The 17,499-nt window shown below is 37.0% G+C and overlaps 1 protein-coding gene across 1 annotated transcript in view; it reads left to right on the top strand.

Annotated features, from left to right (window-relative positions):
* Window positions 1–16,200, top strand: part of DAP (death associated protein) — a 47,851-nt gene extending 31,651 nt beyond the window's left edge. The window contains exons 3-4 of the mRNA XM_085307072.1: window positions 12,044–12,086; window positions 13,326–16,200. Of these exons, the coding sequence (XP_085163198.1) occupies window positions 12,044–12,086; window positions 13,326–13,445 (163 nt within the window). The 3' untranslated portion in view covers window positions 13,446–16,200. The remainder of the gene's footprint in view (window positions 1–12,043; window positions 12,087–13,325) is intronic.
* The last annotated feature ends 1,299 nt before the right edge of the window (window positions 16,201–17,499 follow it).

Genomic DNA, 17,499 nt, shown 5'->3' with positions numbered 1-17,499 from the left:
ATTGATGAGGTCAAAGATGGATTGAACTCCCTGTTTTCAAATTTCTGGCAAAACTAGCATTGGATATTTGCTTGTTTCCTTTTATATTGACATTTAGCATGCTGAATTTTTGATGGGCTATGTGCGCCTGCGTATAAGAGTGTTGGCTTCTCTTTCCCCAGCCCTTGTTAATAGCTGATAGTCATTAGCTATTGTCATTGTGATGAATCCTCTTGGATCCACTCCTCCATTCTCTGGGTAAGAATTCTTTACCCCATTTTGGACATAGCAGGCAGTTTAATTGTTGCCTGCAGGATGTTTGTGATCTCCACTTTTGACATTTGGGTTTTCAGTGGCCATCCTAGTTACTTTGTAGTGGGAATACATCTGAGCCTGCAGGCTTTGGTCCCTAGTTCGTGTAGCAAGTACCACCTAGCTGGATTTTCTTCCTGTCCTGTCATCTAGGCCTGTCACACAGGAAATCGTTCACGATATTTTCTCAGCAGTACCTAAGCTCTCTGGTCCTATGGAAAAATGGACCCATTCTCTTTCTTATTTCCCCTCACAAATCAAGTAGCATGATTGCACTGTGGATTTTCTGAGTTGTGGGTGATGCTAGTATCTTCTCCATGCTGCATCAGGAAGTGTTACTGTTCTGCACAGGAGAGCTTCATAACAAAGCTTTGCTTTTTTGCTTAAAGCTCCTGTAGAGTTTCTTACTTTCTACTTCCCTTGATATGTTACAATAATAAAAGAAAATCACTATGGTAAAATTTTGGGAAATTTCTCTCTTCTCAACTGAAGGTGGCTAGAAGAGAGCCCTCCGATGGACAAAAGTGAAATTAAATCTCAGTTTGCAGGTGGCCATTATGTTTCAGCAGTAGGATTGCTGTCATCTGCGTGCCTAGGGTACATCTCCATGGGGAACTTCTCTATAAAGATTTTAAATAAATATGACAGGAGCCCAATACCCTTCTGTCAATTTTAATGTCATAATAGCAGGTATTCAGAGCAAGTATACAGTAGAGGTGTCCTCTTTTCGAATGTGCGGGCTAATAATAGGTATGTCACATTGGTTAATGCAATTTTTTTCATAAATACAGAGAATGAAAATTAGAAAATTGTTTGGTCGTTTAATAAATTAAGGATGTTTACACCTGGTCTTTTTTGCTTTTCTGGTGGTAATGAGCTCAGTGAATGGTTAGGTATTTGACATGGAAAGAATATGCAAACTTGTCTGCTGGTGGAAAGTTTATATATATCAGTATATAAAATGCCATCTCAGAAAAGAATGAGAGAAGAGGATTATAGGTAAATTCAAAGGCAAGCAATAATCTGTATTATTTTGTATTCTTGCATTCTTATTTTGGGTTCATAAGCATAAATATCATGTTTTGACCAAAACCCTTTAGCAGTCCACCTGGTTGTTTTTTCAGCTCCCTCAAGAAACTAGACTTTTGTAGGATCTCAGCATTATGCTGGTTGAGAAGCAGGCTGAAATGTGGTCCTGCATCAACACTCCATTTGCACCTACCATCTGGAACATATTCTGGTAATCAGTGTGAGACTGGGAGGAAGTGACCACAGATAGACACCATTTCCCTAAGGATACGGTTGTTGCACCTAGCCTTTTTGTTTTCCATTGACCTTTTCTATTTTATATTTCAGAATTTTTGCCTCATCCAAATAATAAATTCAAGTAATATCCCTAATTTTCAGTTAATGAAAATCCAGATTTTTTCAATGCCCAGTTTTTAAGATTTATCTRTGTTACAAGTTACCAGATCAAAATTTAGAGCCTTGATGGGAGTGCAAGACCTTTCTCAGATACAGGTATTTTTGTCTGCGCAATTTCTCCTGCCTATATCCCTCTTGCTCTTTACTTTCTTTCGTGATGCACTTTCCTTATGCAATCAGGTTAACTATTTGAATCCTTTCTCAGTGGATAACCATTCTCTATAACCGTATGTCTCTAGGGCACAACCATTTCTGACCAGTGTATCTGTAAATAATTTTCTCCCTGAGTTGTTGACGTAGAGAAATAAGGTTAAGATGCAGAGTAATAGGGCTTCTCTGAAGTATTTTTGAGACTCCTCATTGCAGTTTTTCAGCTTTTTCTAAATAATATAAAGTCAGCTGAAAAAGGGAGTGCATCATCTCACAGTACAACCTGCAGCAGAATTTGTTGCTGTAAGCTCCAAATTCCTGATATTTTCTATCAGATAGGAAGTAAATATGTTGCAGGTTACAGAGATGGGTTTTTTCAGGAAAGCAACAGGGTTGGGGATTTGTTATGCAAAGCTATCACTCTTTAGAATGTAAACAGTTTGATGATTGATTAACTTGTCATTGTGCAYAGTTAGGGTGGTAGCCTTAAAAACAAGCGAGAAACTATCAGTTTGAGTACTAGCCGTTCTTGGCTATGTGAAGAGTGTACTGGGTTAAGAAGCTGTGTTAGAAGTGGATAGTGGTGCTGAGGGGAGAGGAAGGCAGCAGGATCAGTAGCTCCCCTCTACCAAAAAAMCACCATTAAAATTTTTCCTTTGCTTCCTGCTCCTGCAGATGTTGAGCTCCCTTCAACTGCTTGCTTTTCTAAAAATTCTAAATGGAGTAGTGTTTTATRCTGAATTCCTAAAATAAAGATAACACAATTGTTTAGCTGCAAGCCCCAGCTGTCTAGGGAGTAGAATGGGGGTAATAGAAATGGAGGGGAGTATGGAATGGAGGAAAGGGAAATAAGAAAAATAATGGAACCAAGAGATTAAAAATGGGAAATAGGTTTTTGTAGTGGAAAGGTTTGCTATGTGTACAAAATATTTTTTCARATTTTGAAGCTTTGAAAAGAATAAGCTGTCAACAGTCACATCATATTATGGGAAGTCAGGTCCCATACCCTTTATGAATGTGCACACCTGGTTGTATTATAGAAGGTGTGCTTACTGTGGCAATTAATATTTCCAGTTTTTAATTGCTTGRAAATCCAGGATTACAGTGTCATATGTTTCTATTAATTTTTACACTGATGTAACTGGGACTCCATTACTCTGTTGAACTATGCAGAGTAAAAATGACCTACTGAATCAGGAGAGATCTCTGTATTTGCATGTTAATGGAGTTCTATAAAAGCTATATCCTGTTTCATTAGGAAATAAAAAAACTCTTTAATTAAAATGTTGAAGTTCGTATCTGAGTACACGTAGGATGACAGAAATGACCTTTTGAAATGCACAAAAGCATCAAGGGATCTGCAGAAAAGCATTTGTTGCTAATTTAACCTAAATTGGTGCTTAGGTAGATGCAATTTATTTTTGTAATAAGAAGTATGTTTTAGTTCTGTACATTGTTGCTGATTGTAAAGGTGAAGATAATGATTTCTTAAACAACTCCCATTATTATAATGTCACTTGTTATAATATCCAGACAGTGACCAGAGGTACTACCTCTAGGCAGCTGTTTTGGAGAAACTGTGTTCTTGCTCAGGACATCCTTCAACTAGAATTACACAAACATAACTTGAGACAGCTCTGCAGCCAGAACTGTGCCACTAGGTAGTGGAGAAGGTGAAATGTGTCATGTTTGTGTCATCTTCACAGGAGTGTTCTTTCTGAGGAAACTTCCATCATCTTTACATTTCAATTGTTTGATATATACAATCCTTATTTCTGTTGTCTTCTGTGAAGAAGCTGCCAGTTTAAAAGACCACTAATGCAAACTACCAGTATAACATACCAACAGCTGTACTGCTGTTTAATAAAGGTAAATTCTGGGACTGTGCAACTATTGTGCATAGTTGTTTTATTTTCACTCTTCAAAGAAACTGATCTGTATAAGCAGGTGGCTGTTTGATTCTGTGTGGTAAAAAGTTAATATTGCCAGGTGATTACAGCTGTTATTTTTCAGGTTCTTTTTAAGGAAATGAACTGGTTTAGCTATTATTAACRCAATTAAAAGCCATTTAATCAAATGAAACACAGGGATGTGAGAGATCTAACAGACTGAACTAGAAGATGTTTTTGTTAGATGAAGAGAAAAATCACTAGTGGTATTGACTTTCAAGACTTTGTRGTTGCCTTAGATTTCTACATCCTAYTGAAAGTAACTATTATATAACCATATTCAGATCTACAGCACGTTGATCTGTTACCCATTTACACTGTCACAGCTTTTATTATCACTTACAAAGCTAGACTTCTATTTCACACAGCATGAAAGTTTACCACCTAAAAACTCCTCTTGAAATCCTTTGATTGTAATGCTTTTAATCCCCATTTCTATTGATTTCTTYGGGGTTATTTTCTGTGTATTTTCTTAATGCCAAATTCCAGTCCCTTTGACATTAGCGGATGTTTTGCAGTTCAGTTCAGTAATATCAAATGTTGACCCTCTGGATTAAGCCCTTAAGATAAGTATGAAAGGAAGAAGCAATCTTTTTTGATTCTGTTCAGGAGGCAGGACGTTTCTGGATGAAAAATGCCGATTCTGCCATTCCTACCTGCATGATTCAGCAGCAAGCTTAGCAGTGGCAGCAGAGGAGCAAAGTAGTTGCTTCCTGCCATTGAGCTGACACCTCTGCTCTGCGGAGGAATTGAATTTCTCAAAGTTCACTTAAACAAAACCCCATTCTTGTCAGAATTCCTTTTAGAGGACTTTTGTCACATTAAAAACCTATCTTGGCTAAGTTTAGTAGAGGCTAGTTAGGTTTTTTTTTAGTATTAAGATTAAGCTATTAAGTTAAAATCTTTAGTTCTGTCTTCTGTTGCCCCTTTATGATCTTTAAATGTAAGATTGTATCTTAAAAGAATATTTCACTTGTTTTCTACGTCTGATTAAGAGGAATTTCAGGTTCAAAGACCCACTAGTCTTTTATCCTTAAGATTTTTCTCTCTAGGCATGCCACTTATCACTGGAGAATAAGGAGAATAGCATCAATAACTTTGGCAGGGTTAAAGTAAAGCAAGTTCCTGGCCAATGCAGTTTGCACTCCCAATCTTCCAAATGAGATCCAATACTGCAAGACTGTATTCCTGAGCTTCCAAGATGCCCCCATACCTTCGTCATACTCAGTGCTCATTGAAATGTGCATGAACTTCGTCATTATCTGCTCTGCTGCAAGGGGAGCTGTGAATGTACATGGAAATAGCAAGGCAGGCTGGTTTTAGTCTGTTTTTGCTTTGGAGAGCTTCCAGGCACAGTAGGGGTGTTACAACAGAGTGGAAATCAGATAGAATGAAAAGTGTGAAATTGGATTGAGGAGGCTCCTCGTTAATAGGGTGGACCATGTGGAAGATGACATGGGATTTATACACATACAGACACATAYATGCATGTGTCTTTTTGTGCCTGGAGTAGGTTTTTAGTTTGCAGTAGAAAGAAACTTGTGCATTTCATTGTGCAAAGCAGTAGGAGAGTGGAAGGTATACTTCTACTGAAGGCACAGTGGCTTGAAACAGGTAGGAAAGCAAGGTGAATATGTGACTTGAATGGTCCAGAGCAGGAAGATACAAATGAGAAGATCTTAGCGTTCTCATTCACTTGTACCTTACGTGTTTCTTTTATTGTACTGCATCATATATTCCTAGCACAGTGTCACAGCTTTTTTCTAATTCTACCCCAACTTCTAGCTGCTGGGAGATGGAGGAGCTACAGTAGTGCCTCAATTGAATGACGTGTCCTGGTACTTGAGACTCTGCAGGCAAGGTCCACTGTCTTTCTGTTCTCAGGGTGGGAGCTTGTTAGCATTGTGGGAACATTACAGAGATGTACTTCAGCAAGTGACTAATGCTTGGCAGACTTAGTCCTCTCCCTCCCTCCCCTGTGCACCATGATCTGTGCTGGCCATTTTGCGAATGTTTAAAGCCTGCCCTACTTCATTCTTTATTTTAGAGCTTTCTTTGGATTTTGTCATCATTAAAATACTATGTGCTTAATGTCAATTTTCACAGCTATCGTTTTTCCACAGTTAAGTGGCAATAGTAGGCTAATGCTGCAGCTACTGCCTGTGCAAAGTTTGTCACTAGTGTTCACTGAGAGCTGTGGTGATACTAGGATGACCAAGTTGAACCTTATTAATGAACTAGCAGAGGGAGAATTAGAATTATTTATAAATTCTCTGAGTTTATGGAAAAGGTCAAATACTTAAATCTTCAAAGGAAGATCATCAGGTGATCAGAGGAAGAAAGGAAATAAATTTACTATCTGATAGCAATGTTATATACAACAATGTAAGTAAGAGATGGTGAATATCTTTCTTAAAGAAATTTCTCTTGTGGCTAATAAATGCACTAAAAACAAAGATGAATGAGAGGCTGGTGAGATTAAGCAGGCCATATGCTGCAATAAGTTGACAGTGAATGTAGGAATAAGGAATGTCAGTTGCAATTAAATATGATAGGCAGTTATTTACCATCTCATTAGAAGATTAGGAACCCAATTTGCTTGTAGGTGAATAGCAGAACAAATAGATGTTAAAATACCCTGATAGGGCATTAAGTTYTTCCTTAAGACTCATGAAATTTCATTAATTTTGTCTTCATTGGAAGAAGAACAATTTAGAAGGGTGGAAACTATCTSATGGGATTTATTGGAATGCAGACTGATACACAGGGACAAGAAAATTGTTTTCCAAAAATAGCAACTGTAGATGTGTATGAATTTGTCTGTGTATATATACTGCATTTCATCAAGATTTTGCATCAAAGGGAAGCATTGCTTTAGCTTGTTTTAGTATTTGCCACAGCACCTGGATTTCTTTGAGGTTGTTCTGTAGTTACCATACACAATCCTCAGAGGTTCAACAGTGCCATCCTGTGGCATCCTGTGAGTGATCTTAAAGGTTTGAAAGCATGACTATGGCAGATAAATAAATGACCTCAACAGGATAAATTATCATAGAATATCAGATATTGTATGGCTCTGTGCAGTCAACTAGAATATTTCCCTCTGGTAGTCAGTCAGGCTAATTATTACTTTTCGTCCAGAAAATTAATAACCTAAATGCATTATAACCAACTGGAAAGTATTACAGCCCAGCTGATGAGCAGTGTGCTTGTTGTTCTTACCCTATTGCTGAGAGATGTGTTTTTAATCATCTCAGCTTGTTTTTAATCACCTCACAATTTATTTTCACAGACTGCCAAAATCAAAGGCAACCAAGTAAATTCAGATGAGAACTCCTATAAGGATGTATCTGGACATCCTTAAAGAGGCACTAAACTGAATCAAAGAATTGGTAACTCTCATATTTTATAACCAGAAAATATGAATTCTCAAGCAACCTTGAAGATTAAGCTAGACGATTTGGATGACTCAGCAGAATACCTTTAATTCCAGAAAGATAAGGGCAGGATTAAAGTCTAAAATCTTGTTGATTGAAGGTAAAACTTCTGCTTAGGACATCTGGAGAACTTTCTATTAATATACTGAATATTATTGCAGAGCATAGTTTAATAAAGCGTAAAATGGCCAAACTTCAGCCTGCTTTGATTGGTTAAGAGTTGGGGGATCAGTGGGTAATTGTATCTCATACTATTTAATATGTGGTTTTCACTTTCCTTGCCTAAGCAACTTGTTAATGAGTGCTGGTGTTGCAGCTTGTATTTAGAACCTCTTCAGTTCACAACTTTTAGCTGGAATTTGTCTTTTATATTCCATAACTGAAGAGGCCACTTACAGGTCTCTGTTCACACCAGTGAACAATTTGATTAAGACAAGGAAACACCACATTACAGGTTCCATTGTTACTTTTTGGTTGTTCAAAATTATAACATTATTTGTGGTTCCTAAGTCTTAGAAAAGCACCCCGCTGTTCATTTTTTCGTGTGTCTCAGTTTGCCAGGTTCCCTTAAACAGTAGAAGATGGTACTCATAACAAGGCATACAGTTACCTCACACATACGTGAAAAGACAAACATGTAAATTCTTTGCATTCAGAAGATGAGTGTAGTTTTAGAATGTTTACTGTTTTTATATCTATTGTGACTAAAAATCTTGCAGCCTAGCAGGAGACTTGCATCTGTGTGGCTCCATCCTTTTTTAAGTAGGCTAACCTGCTTAAATGTTGGCATATTAGGAATCTTGAGACTGCTTCTACCTTGACTTACAATGCTTAGATGAATTTTGAATGAATCCGATGTATTAGGAAAATAATCTCCTGTGATATTTAATTGAAACCAGAAAGGATAATGACATATCAAAGTTTAGCCTCCACACAGAAGAAATTTCTTTGTAGTCCATATCAGTTTAAGATTAACTTGAGCCCCAGAGCATCAGAATTTGTATAACTTYTACACGTTTTTATCCTAACTGATGTGAATGTGTTTAAGTCGTATAAATGTCTGTTTTTGAATCTTGCTAAACTCTTGATCTTAACACTGCAATATTTTCAGGAAGTTTTGCATTTAATTTTGTGGTATTTTAAAGGTATCTGCTRTTGTTCATTTTAAATGTATGTCTTTTGTTTTCTTTGAGTGATGCTTTCTATTTAGACTGTAAAGAATGTACATGGGAACAAAATTCTCCACTATTTTATATATTACATACAAATAGATCTTAGCCCTTTCCACATATAGAAGGTTGTCTATGCTCTCACAGTTATTTCTTCCATCTTTATTTCTGCTCTAATTCTTCTGTGATGGTATTCCTGGATTGAAAGAGATACTTTAAATGAAGTAATACTATGAGATACTGTATTTACCATTGTTTTTTTCTGTTCTTGATTTGTCTTATCTTTTTTTTTTTTTGATTCTGTGATCCTCAGTGAACACAGCACTAGCCTTTTGCGCTGCGTGTTTCCCTTTCACAAGCCTTTATAGTTAATGTAGATGTAGAGAAGTACATTTACAGTTCAGCTTCGTAGTTAGTTTAAAAATAGGCACTTGTTCCCAATTGCACTTTGAAGTATGGTGATAGTCCTTGCTCCAGATCAGAGCTGCCGCTCCAGCAGCCCCTGGAAGCAGAGCCTTGGACTCGGACCCTGTCCACTGAGTAAGTGTGGCGTGCAGTTTGGGCGCTGCAAGCAGGAGAGCAGCAGCAGGCAYTGCTTCCCTGCGGAGCTGCGGGGATGTACAAAGATACAGTTAATGACTGTGAATATTCACTACTAAGAAAGCTAATTTATTCAGATTCTCTTTTAAATAGAGTAAGAAAAATCATCATCTTCCCTGTGTATTTTCTATGGCCTGTAGGAAATGTCACAGTAATCCAATGTCATTGTCTTTACCGTCTTTACGGTATCTTTCTCAGACTGGAGTTCCACCAATCCCTCTAAGGTGAAGATGTAAGATTTTAGTATTATTAATGCCTCATTTCATCTAGTTAATGAGCTTTTCAAGTGTCCAATCTTCTTTGAGATTTACTTGCAATGACAGATAAAGACCTTCTTTAAGCTTTAGCATTTGACATAGTAGAAGTCTTTATTTTATTTGAATACTGTCAGGATAAACGTATCCAGTAGAGATACTGATGTTAAACAGGTGCAGTCTCTAACAGTGTTACACATGTAAAATCAGAGTAAGTTCTCTGAACATTCAGATCTTAATAGATGTGCTCTTTTGCTCCTTATGTTATAATAAAATGAGTGTTTGTTCTGCAAGTATTTACAAACACGCAAAGTAGTCTTGCAAATATGCCCATATATTCCTTACGCAGTATCAGCTGTGGCTGATATTTAACTTTAAATAAATATGCCAATTAAATGGCTTTAAAGGTCCATGTATGTATACAAGAGTTCCCTTCTGGTCAGAAAGTAATACTTTTTCACTTTCTTGTTTACTGATGCCTCGACAAACGAATGCTGCATCTTCAAAAGAGCATCTGTCAAACCAATTTTCATCAGGTTAAGTATATCCTCAAAGCAACTATCACAGCTTATAAAATACTAGAAATGTAGGTTGTGGTTTGCATAAAACACCAATCAAATTTAAAGCACTTGAAATTGTTTTACAATGTAGCAATACTAGGCTGCACATACTTTCCATTTTCTGGTTTTGGTGGGTTCTTCAGAAAGAYAGTGAGTGATGCTGGAGTGCTACAATCTCATGAGATGCCTTGGAGTGTGGTTATGAAACTGTGTTCCTGGGAGCTAATCTTGGTCCACAGAAACGCGTGGTTTAAGAACTTGGCAGTAAGGGCTGAACTTACTGCAAAGTATGGTGGTAAGCAATAGTCTATACCATGTTCAGCAAACACAGGCTCTTTTCGGGAGATACTTACTTGGATTTCATGCATCATCCAAGCACAGTGAACACTGAAATGTCATGGTAAGAGAATAAGAAAAAAACTTTTTAGTAATATAATGTCAAACAAATAACTGGTTCTCTGAGTGTGATTAAGGCTGGATTCCATATATAGTTACAGGATAATTGCTACACATCTTTTCTCCATTTACTGTTCATTTGCTTTATAATGTCCTAGTGTTAAGTATATAAACAGAACCTTTAGCCGCTGCAGTGCGTGTGTGTTTTCTTAGAGTTATTTCTTTGATTTTGTCACTCAGCATACAGGAAATCTCATCTAGAATATAATGTACTGATTGGCTCAGTACAATTAGGGTAAAATGAGTGTGTTTAAGTATTGATCTTTCCTTATTATTAGTTTATAGTAACAGAAAATTAAATTAAAGTAGTGCTAATGCAGCGATCAAAATTCTATTTGTCATTACAGGAAATATTGCTGGTACTCTTAAATGGAAATCTCTTGAAGCATAACTTCCTTTCTTTCTCTCTTTTTCTGTAAGTGATCTAATCCTGTCTCCTTGATCTTTTACGAATTTCTAGAAGGAATGATGGCTCTTGCTAAGAGTTAGGATATATRATAATACCATGATTTAATCAGGGCTCAGATAATATTTATTAGACCATTGTATCACGATCTAATAGCATGCTGACTGTCACCTTAACATCATGTAACATCATATTTACAAACTGTGTAGTTGTAAAGTGTGTCATAATAATCAGTGTCATTCCCTAATAAATCATTTGGTTTGTGTTCCAACCTCATCAGCTGTAACATCCTGGTTTGGGGACCCTCTCATGGGCCATGTTGTGAACCACTTGCTGTGAGTCTGTGTTTATGGACAAGCTCAGAGGGGGTATGACTTTGCCTGCACACCCTCCTTCCCTTTGGCAGTGCCTCAGGTTGTATATTTTCGGGGAAGATGTACATCTGTTGCAAAGATTTTGGGGAACTGCTGGTCTTGACCCTGCTGCAGACTTCATATGTGGTGATACTTGTCCAGAAGACCAGTTGCTGAGCATTTAGAGTTTAGATGTTATGGCAACTTTCGCTGCTGAGGATGAAGTATTAGGTGTGGCAGCCTGTCTGCTTCTTGGCCTCCATGCAGGCATTACCACTTCAGTATGAGTGGCCCTGGGAATTTGATTCCTTGTATTGACCAGGTTTCAGAGTTGAATTTTGTCCTTGAATTTGTTTCTATTAGCATGAATGGAAGTTTGTGCATGAAAAAACAAGGGCAGAGTTTGTTTTGTGGTTTTTACTGGTTATTTTACTGCAGACATTCTCTTGTATATTGGAGTAGGTAAATATCTGCTTGAAAAAGTGTGATTAAAGTATTGCGTGTATATTTTTTCTGAGACTCAGAATCTTAACTCACTTGACTGACAGAAATAAAYTTGGAATTTTATTTGATTCCCCATCACAGCAGTAAGTTTAGCCCATCTACTATTTTCATCATCTTTTATAATACAAATGTACTAAGCCTAAAATACTGCTGGCAGCTTTTATATGCAATTTGAGGATTAAGAAAACAATACAAACAAACAAACCAAGACTTTCAGCTTTAAGTAAAGAACACAATATTGTTGGACTAGCCTTTCACTGCTTTCTGTCAGTTAACCTGAAATAATAGCAGCCAAAGCTCACAGGTCTGTATCAGTGTTTGTGGCTGAAGCATACTAAGTAGCATGGTAAAGGAAATTTGAAGAGTTGTCTATTTGAAACATTTGTTAATTGCCAAGAATGACGCTTTTTAAAAAATTATATATATGTTCCACTTTTGATTTTTACCTTCTGAGCAACTCATAAAAATAATCCTTCTTATCTTTTTCAGCCCACCTAAACCAACTGTGTTCATCTCTGGTGTCATTGCAAGGGTAAGATTACTATTAGATTTCTTTCAGACATAGAAAAATGATTGTAAGCTTTTCAAAATTATCACTGATCAGAGTAAGATTAATCTTTATTCCGCTTGCTGTTTTATGAGAAAGTGCTTTATTTTTGTATATTTGTCTAAATCTCTTTGAGCATTCTTTTTGGTTTAGTGTGAAATTGAAACTATTTATTGAAATAACTTCTGTTTTACTTTGAATTTAAGCACTTAAGGATTATTGGATCTTCCTTCCATACCTAAGCTACATATTACTATGTTCATTTTCTTTGAAAGCAGTTACATGCAAGTCTATTGCTATAATTTGATCTCTGATGAGGAGGGATTCTTCAGCCTGTGATGATGTGTGTTTCAAGATAGTGAGGTACCATATGTGCCTCGAGGTAGCTGGAATTCTGGGAGTTGTTCCCTGTATTTTAACAGCAAGCAAGGCCTGGAAATCCATAAGATAAAACATTAGTATTAACTAGTCATTAATCATGTGATCAGTAATTCATGCCTTACATGTTGTGACAGCATTTTTGTGTCAGCCTTGCATGGCAGCTCTCACTAGGGTGTAATGTGGTTACCTGTAAGATGTTGTGACTGTGTCAAATCAAGTAGATGGTGAAGACAGGGTAGCAGATAGGTACTAGTGTATATCCTTGACCTTCATCTGTACTGAGGTGGATGCCTATTAGGCATATGCTGCATTAACAGGAAAATGGGTACATTGGGAAGAGTGTTTCCAGCAGGTGGAGGGAGGTGATCCTGCCCCTCTCCTCAGCCCTGGTGAGGCCTCATCTTCAGTACTGCATCCGTTTCTGGGCTCCCCAGTACAAGAGAGACATGGAGCTACAACTCTTTTCAGTTGTCCCGTGTGACAGGACAAGAGGCAACGGGCAGAAATTGAAGCACAGGAAGTTCTGCCTGAACGTGAGGGGGAATTTCTTCCCTGTGAGAGTGACGGAGCACTGGCGCAGGTTGCCCCGAGAGGTTGTGGAGTCTCCTTCTCTGGAGATATTCAAGGCCTACCTGGATGCAACCTGTTTAACATGCTGTAGGTGACCCTGCTTGAGCAGGGATTTTGGCCTAGATGATCTGCAGAGGTCCCTTCCAACCTTACTGATTCTAAGATTCTATGCAACACTGTCTTCCATCTGCTTTTTTTACATTTTTAAAAAACTTACATCCACTTGACCCGTTAAATTTGCTTTTAAGATTTCTTGGTGTGTTCTTCAAACAGGGTGATAAGGACTTCCCTCCGGCTGCAGCTCAGGTGGCTCACCAGAAACCACATCCTTCTGTGGAAAAGCTCCCTCATCCGCAGCATGTCAAACAGCACATCCACCAACCTCGCAAGTGAGCTCTCCATCAAAATCTCAGCCAAAATGCCATCAATTAATACCTTTTCAAGAATGGAAGAACACCCTTTACGATTCACACTACCAAATTAGTAAAATTGGCCTCTGAAATAATACATTATTTCTTTTACGTTAACTCTCAAGGGTTAATAAGAATGGAGACATTGTTCAGTTGTTATTCCAGATGGAAAATTTCCCTGTTCTCTGTTATGTATTTGTTGATCAGGGATGTTTTCAGTTTCTCCAAATTGCCTTTTTTACAAGACTCTTCTACTGCAAAGGTAAAAATTTAAAATGAACAATGCGGTTAGTGATTTTAAAACTTCTAGCTCTGGCATCACAATAGCGCATAGTTAATGTAGGTTTTTTTTATGCTAAACCAGTAAGGAAGAATAACCCATTGGTACTGGTACTTTTACCATCTGGAATGAGCTGGTTTTGTATTGTTTCATATAGAAATTGGTTGCCTTGATTTTGTAGACCTGTTGTGGTCTTTAGTATCCTAAGACATAATACTTCAGCAGCAGTTCCATCTGATTTCAACTAGTAAGATGATAAAAGGATCCAAATATATTCTCAAGCGGGCACAAATCCAGCTGAATCTTCATTATACTACATTGCACTCACCCAGTCTTGTTGAATTTTTTCCATGCAGGCTTTGCACATTTTGAGCTCTGTATGAACAGGGGTAAAAAATCAGATTTTCAGAAATCCTGCTGCTGTATGCAATGCATTTGTGATCTGATTTGTCTTACTGGGGGCTGTATTTTTAATGAGGTGATCATTTCTCAATTGCAATAGCAAGCTGAAGGAGTTCAGGAACTTCCAGAATTGAACTTAAAAATAAACTGGAGAAAAATGTGTTTGTTTGTTTTTAACTTGCAGTTTGAGGTTGTTGTTGGAAAATAAGAGATATCACTAGTAAATGTGTTTATGACCCAACCTCTGTTGTGCGCCATATGTTTTTCTTAGTCTTTTCATTGTGAATAAGGAAAGTAATGATGGAAGTGAAATAAAAAAAGTTACCTTGCAAACAGAGCAATCTGATTAGGTTTCATCATGTGATTAAATCTTTTTGATTGCACTGTTCAAAATCACTTAGCTCTATCATCTTGCTTCCACAACTCATGTCTATAAAACATGTGAAAATAATTTTTTTAAACATTTAACCTACATTTTTAAAGTGTACTTCAGTTTTTAACTGAATAAAAATACACTACAGGGTTTTGTATCCTCTAGGTTTATAAAACTTTTAACAACCTCAAAAAAGGTGGGTACTTGAGCTAGTGCTGCAGTCAGTCATCTGGCAAATTAGTGGAAGTTTGGGGTCACTTGGGGCTTTACTAGCTCATTTATGTTTAAAATCAAATAGTACAGAAGAATAGTGAGAGTTTTTAAAATACGAATTTTTAAAACAGTACAGATTAATTAGTTTTCCTATGAGTAACTGATTAAGAAAAAAATTGATATGAAATATATCCCATTTCATAACGGGAATAACTGACTTTATGTGGGTATAATGGACATGACCTGCCCATCTCTTAGTAGGCTTGAAATAGAAAGGATGCTTTGCAAAGGAGGGAATTTCACCTCATGTGCGTAGATAAATGTATTCTGCACYCAGGAAGGCTGTACAATCCTTACCTGCAGTCTTTATTTTCAGTTTAATTAGATAGCTGTCCTTGCCTTAAGGAATGAACATTGTTTATTGCAGTTATTGTATATGAGAATATGCATAATTTTGTTTCTAATGGCAGTTCTTCTGAGGCCTTGGTAGCCACTCATGAGTATACAAGCGATTCACACATGAGTGACTTATGAATAAGGATAGAAGTGTTGAACCCCGTGGAATATTTACATGAGCTAATTTGCTGGCAGAAGTGTTTGCAGAACGAGATTCCATTGTTTGCTGTCCTCAATAATAGTACAGACAATAACTGTCAGCCTTCTGGGCCAGCGCAACAGCAAATCATCACAGTTGCCTGATCTGGTAGCTGCTGCCTCACTATGAGCTGAGTGGATTCAGCACTTTTGGTGCTGGATCTGCATCTGAAGCGGTGTCCAGACTGTAGATGGTGAGGATATAGCCAAAGCAGTTTGCATAGCGTAGGTATGACTTATTTGACCAATTAGAAGCATCTCCAATAAGATGAGCTCAATCCCTCTCGACTCCCGTAGAGGAAGACAAGACATGTACCTCTGTGTAGATGCACAGAGCTAGGTAGGCTGGATACCTCTCATCTGTATCTAGCAGGTACAAATGTATCTTTCTACCTTTCAAAAGCAACACCACATTTCAATTTTAATACTAAAAGTTAGGAACATGGATGCTTTGAGTGTTAATTCTATATATACAGTATATATATAGACTATCTGAATTTTGTCTTTGCTTAGATGAATATATTTTACAGTGAAATATGACTCTCAAGATAGCTTTAGTGGCTTTTAGAGTGCAGGAATTCCTATAAGTTAGAAAATGTCTCTGTATGAAAGTATACTATATATTGTTGGAAGGCAGCCATGTTTATTCATAGGTGTCCTTATCAAAGCATTACCTTCCATGAAATAAAGAATTGTAACTGGTGACCTGGATTGTATACTGATGATTATTGATACATTTTTAATAAATAAATATGTTACAATAACATGCAAGCATAGCAGATGTTCAGAGGTTACCATGAAATGATTGTTAAAGAAATTTTCTGGAATTGTTAATGTGGCAATAATGCAACAATAAAACATTGCTTTGAGGTTGTATTTTGGGCTCATTTTCTGCAAGTGCAATGTAAATGTGCAGGTTCAGGGCTTATGGGGCTTTATTTCAGAGTGTGGAACAACTAATCAACATTTTATAGCTAGTAATATTTATTTGGAAGTTTTATGACACAGTGGATGAGCAGTTTTGAATAGTCCAGTCTCATTTAAAATAAAAGTAGACACTACCACTAGTTGCTGGTTTTCAATATGAAATTGGAGATCCCCACTATGTGTTTGGGAAACTACAGAATCTAAATGTATTAATAAAAAATACAGTAAATGAAATGAGATTTAACATTTTCTATTGCCTTTCAAATTCTAGTCTCTCTATCTCAAAAAAAAAAAAAAAGGATTTGTAATCAGAAGAGGTGGCCAACTTCTCTTAAGACTGCAGTTAACATTACATTTTATGTGCCCTAACACATGTGGTTCACAAAAGAGTTTAGGAAGAAGTGACCACATTATTTTTGAAAGCTCTCTGATACTTTTGGCATCCTGTGTTTAGTATACCTATGGTATGTATATAGTACAACGATACATGTGATGCCTCACAGTATAAAAATAAAGATAGATTTACTGCCATGGACAGTTACAGTGCTAATATCCTTAGGCTCTGCAATCACATAATGATGTATTTTTAAAAAACTTTACTTCTTTCATTAAAATTTTGGAGAAATACATGAGCATGATGCCAGGCATGCTGTTGATTTAGCTGTTCGTACTTACTCCAGGCTTGATGGCCCTGGGTTATCAGCAGAATTGCAAAGGTTGTTAGTAATGAGAGTTTATTTACATCTGATTTCAACAGCATAATTTACTCTTTTTTCATTGAGTGGCCTGAAATGTAAGACTTGTATGTTTACCTGTGGTAGTATGATTGTCGCATAGTCCTAGTTATGTAATGAAAATATTCACAATAATCTGTCTCTTAGAAAGGTGAAGGGGGTGATGATATGGGCATAGGTTTTTGTCTCTTTGGAATAACATTATTCTGAATAGTTGTTATCTTCACTTCAGAAGGAACTTGTGGGTATTATAAACCACTTCTTATGTCCCTTTCAGATTTGATTATATCAAATTTAAAATGAAGTTTAGGTCTAGGCTAGTGCCTTTAGGATTAGGATATTTTAATGCTGTCTAACCTTTCTTAATTGCAGTAGGGAAAAGGTGAGGGTACTAGTAGCAGTTCAGTTGCCATTACAGCTGGAAGAGTTGTTGCTGATCAGAGCACTTGCCAAAATGATGGAAAGAATTAAGAAGTTTTATCATTCAGTTTTAGCTGAATTGCTTTGTGTACAA

This window comes from Rhea americana, unplaced genomic scaffold, assembly GCF_003343005.1.
Source record: "Rhea americana isolate MKP2758 unplaced genomic scaffold, rheAme1 scaffold_251, whole genome shotgun sequence".
Classification (NCBI taxonomy): Eukaryota; Metazoa; Chordata; class Aves; order Rheiformes; family Rheidae; genus Rhea; species Rhea americana.
The sequence above is the reverse complement of the archived record's forward strand: the minus strand, read 5'-3'. Positions and strand labels throughout refer to the sequence as shown.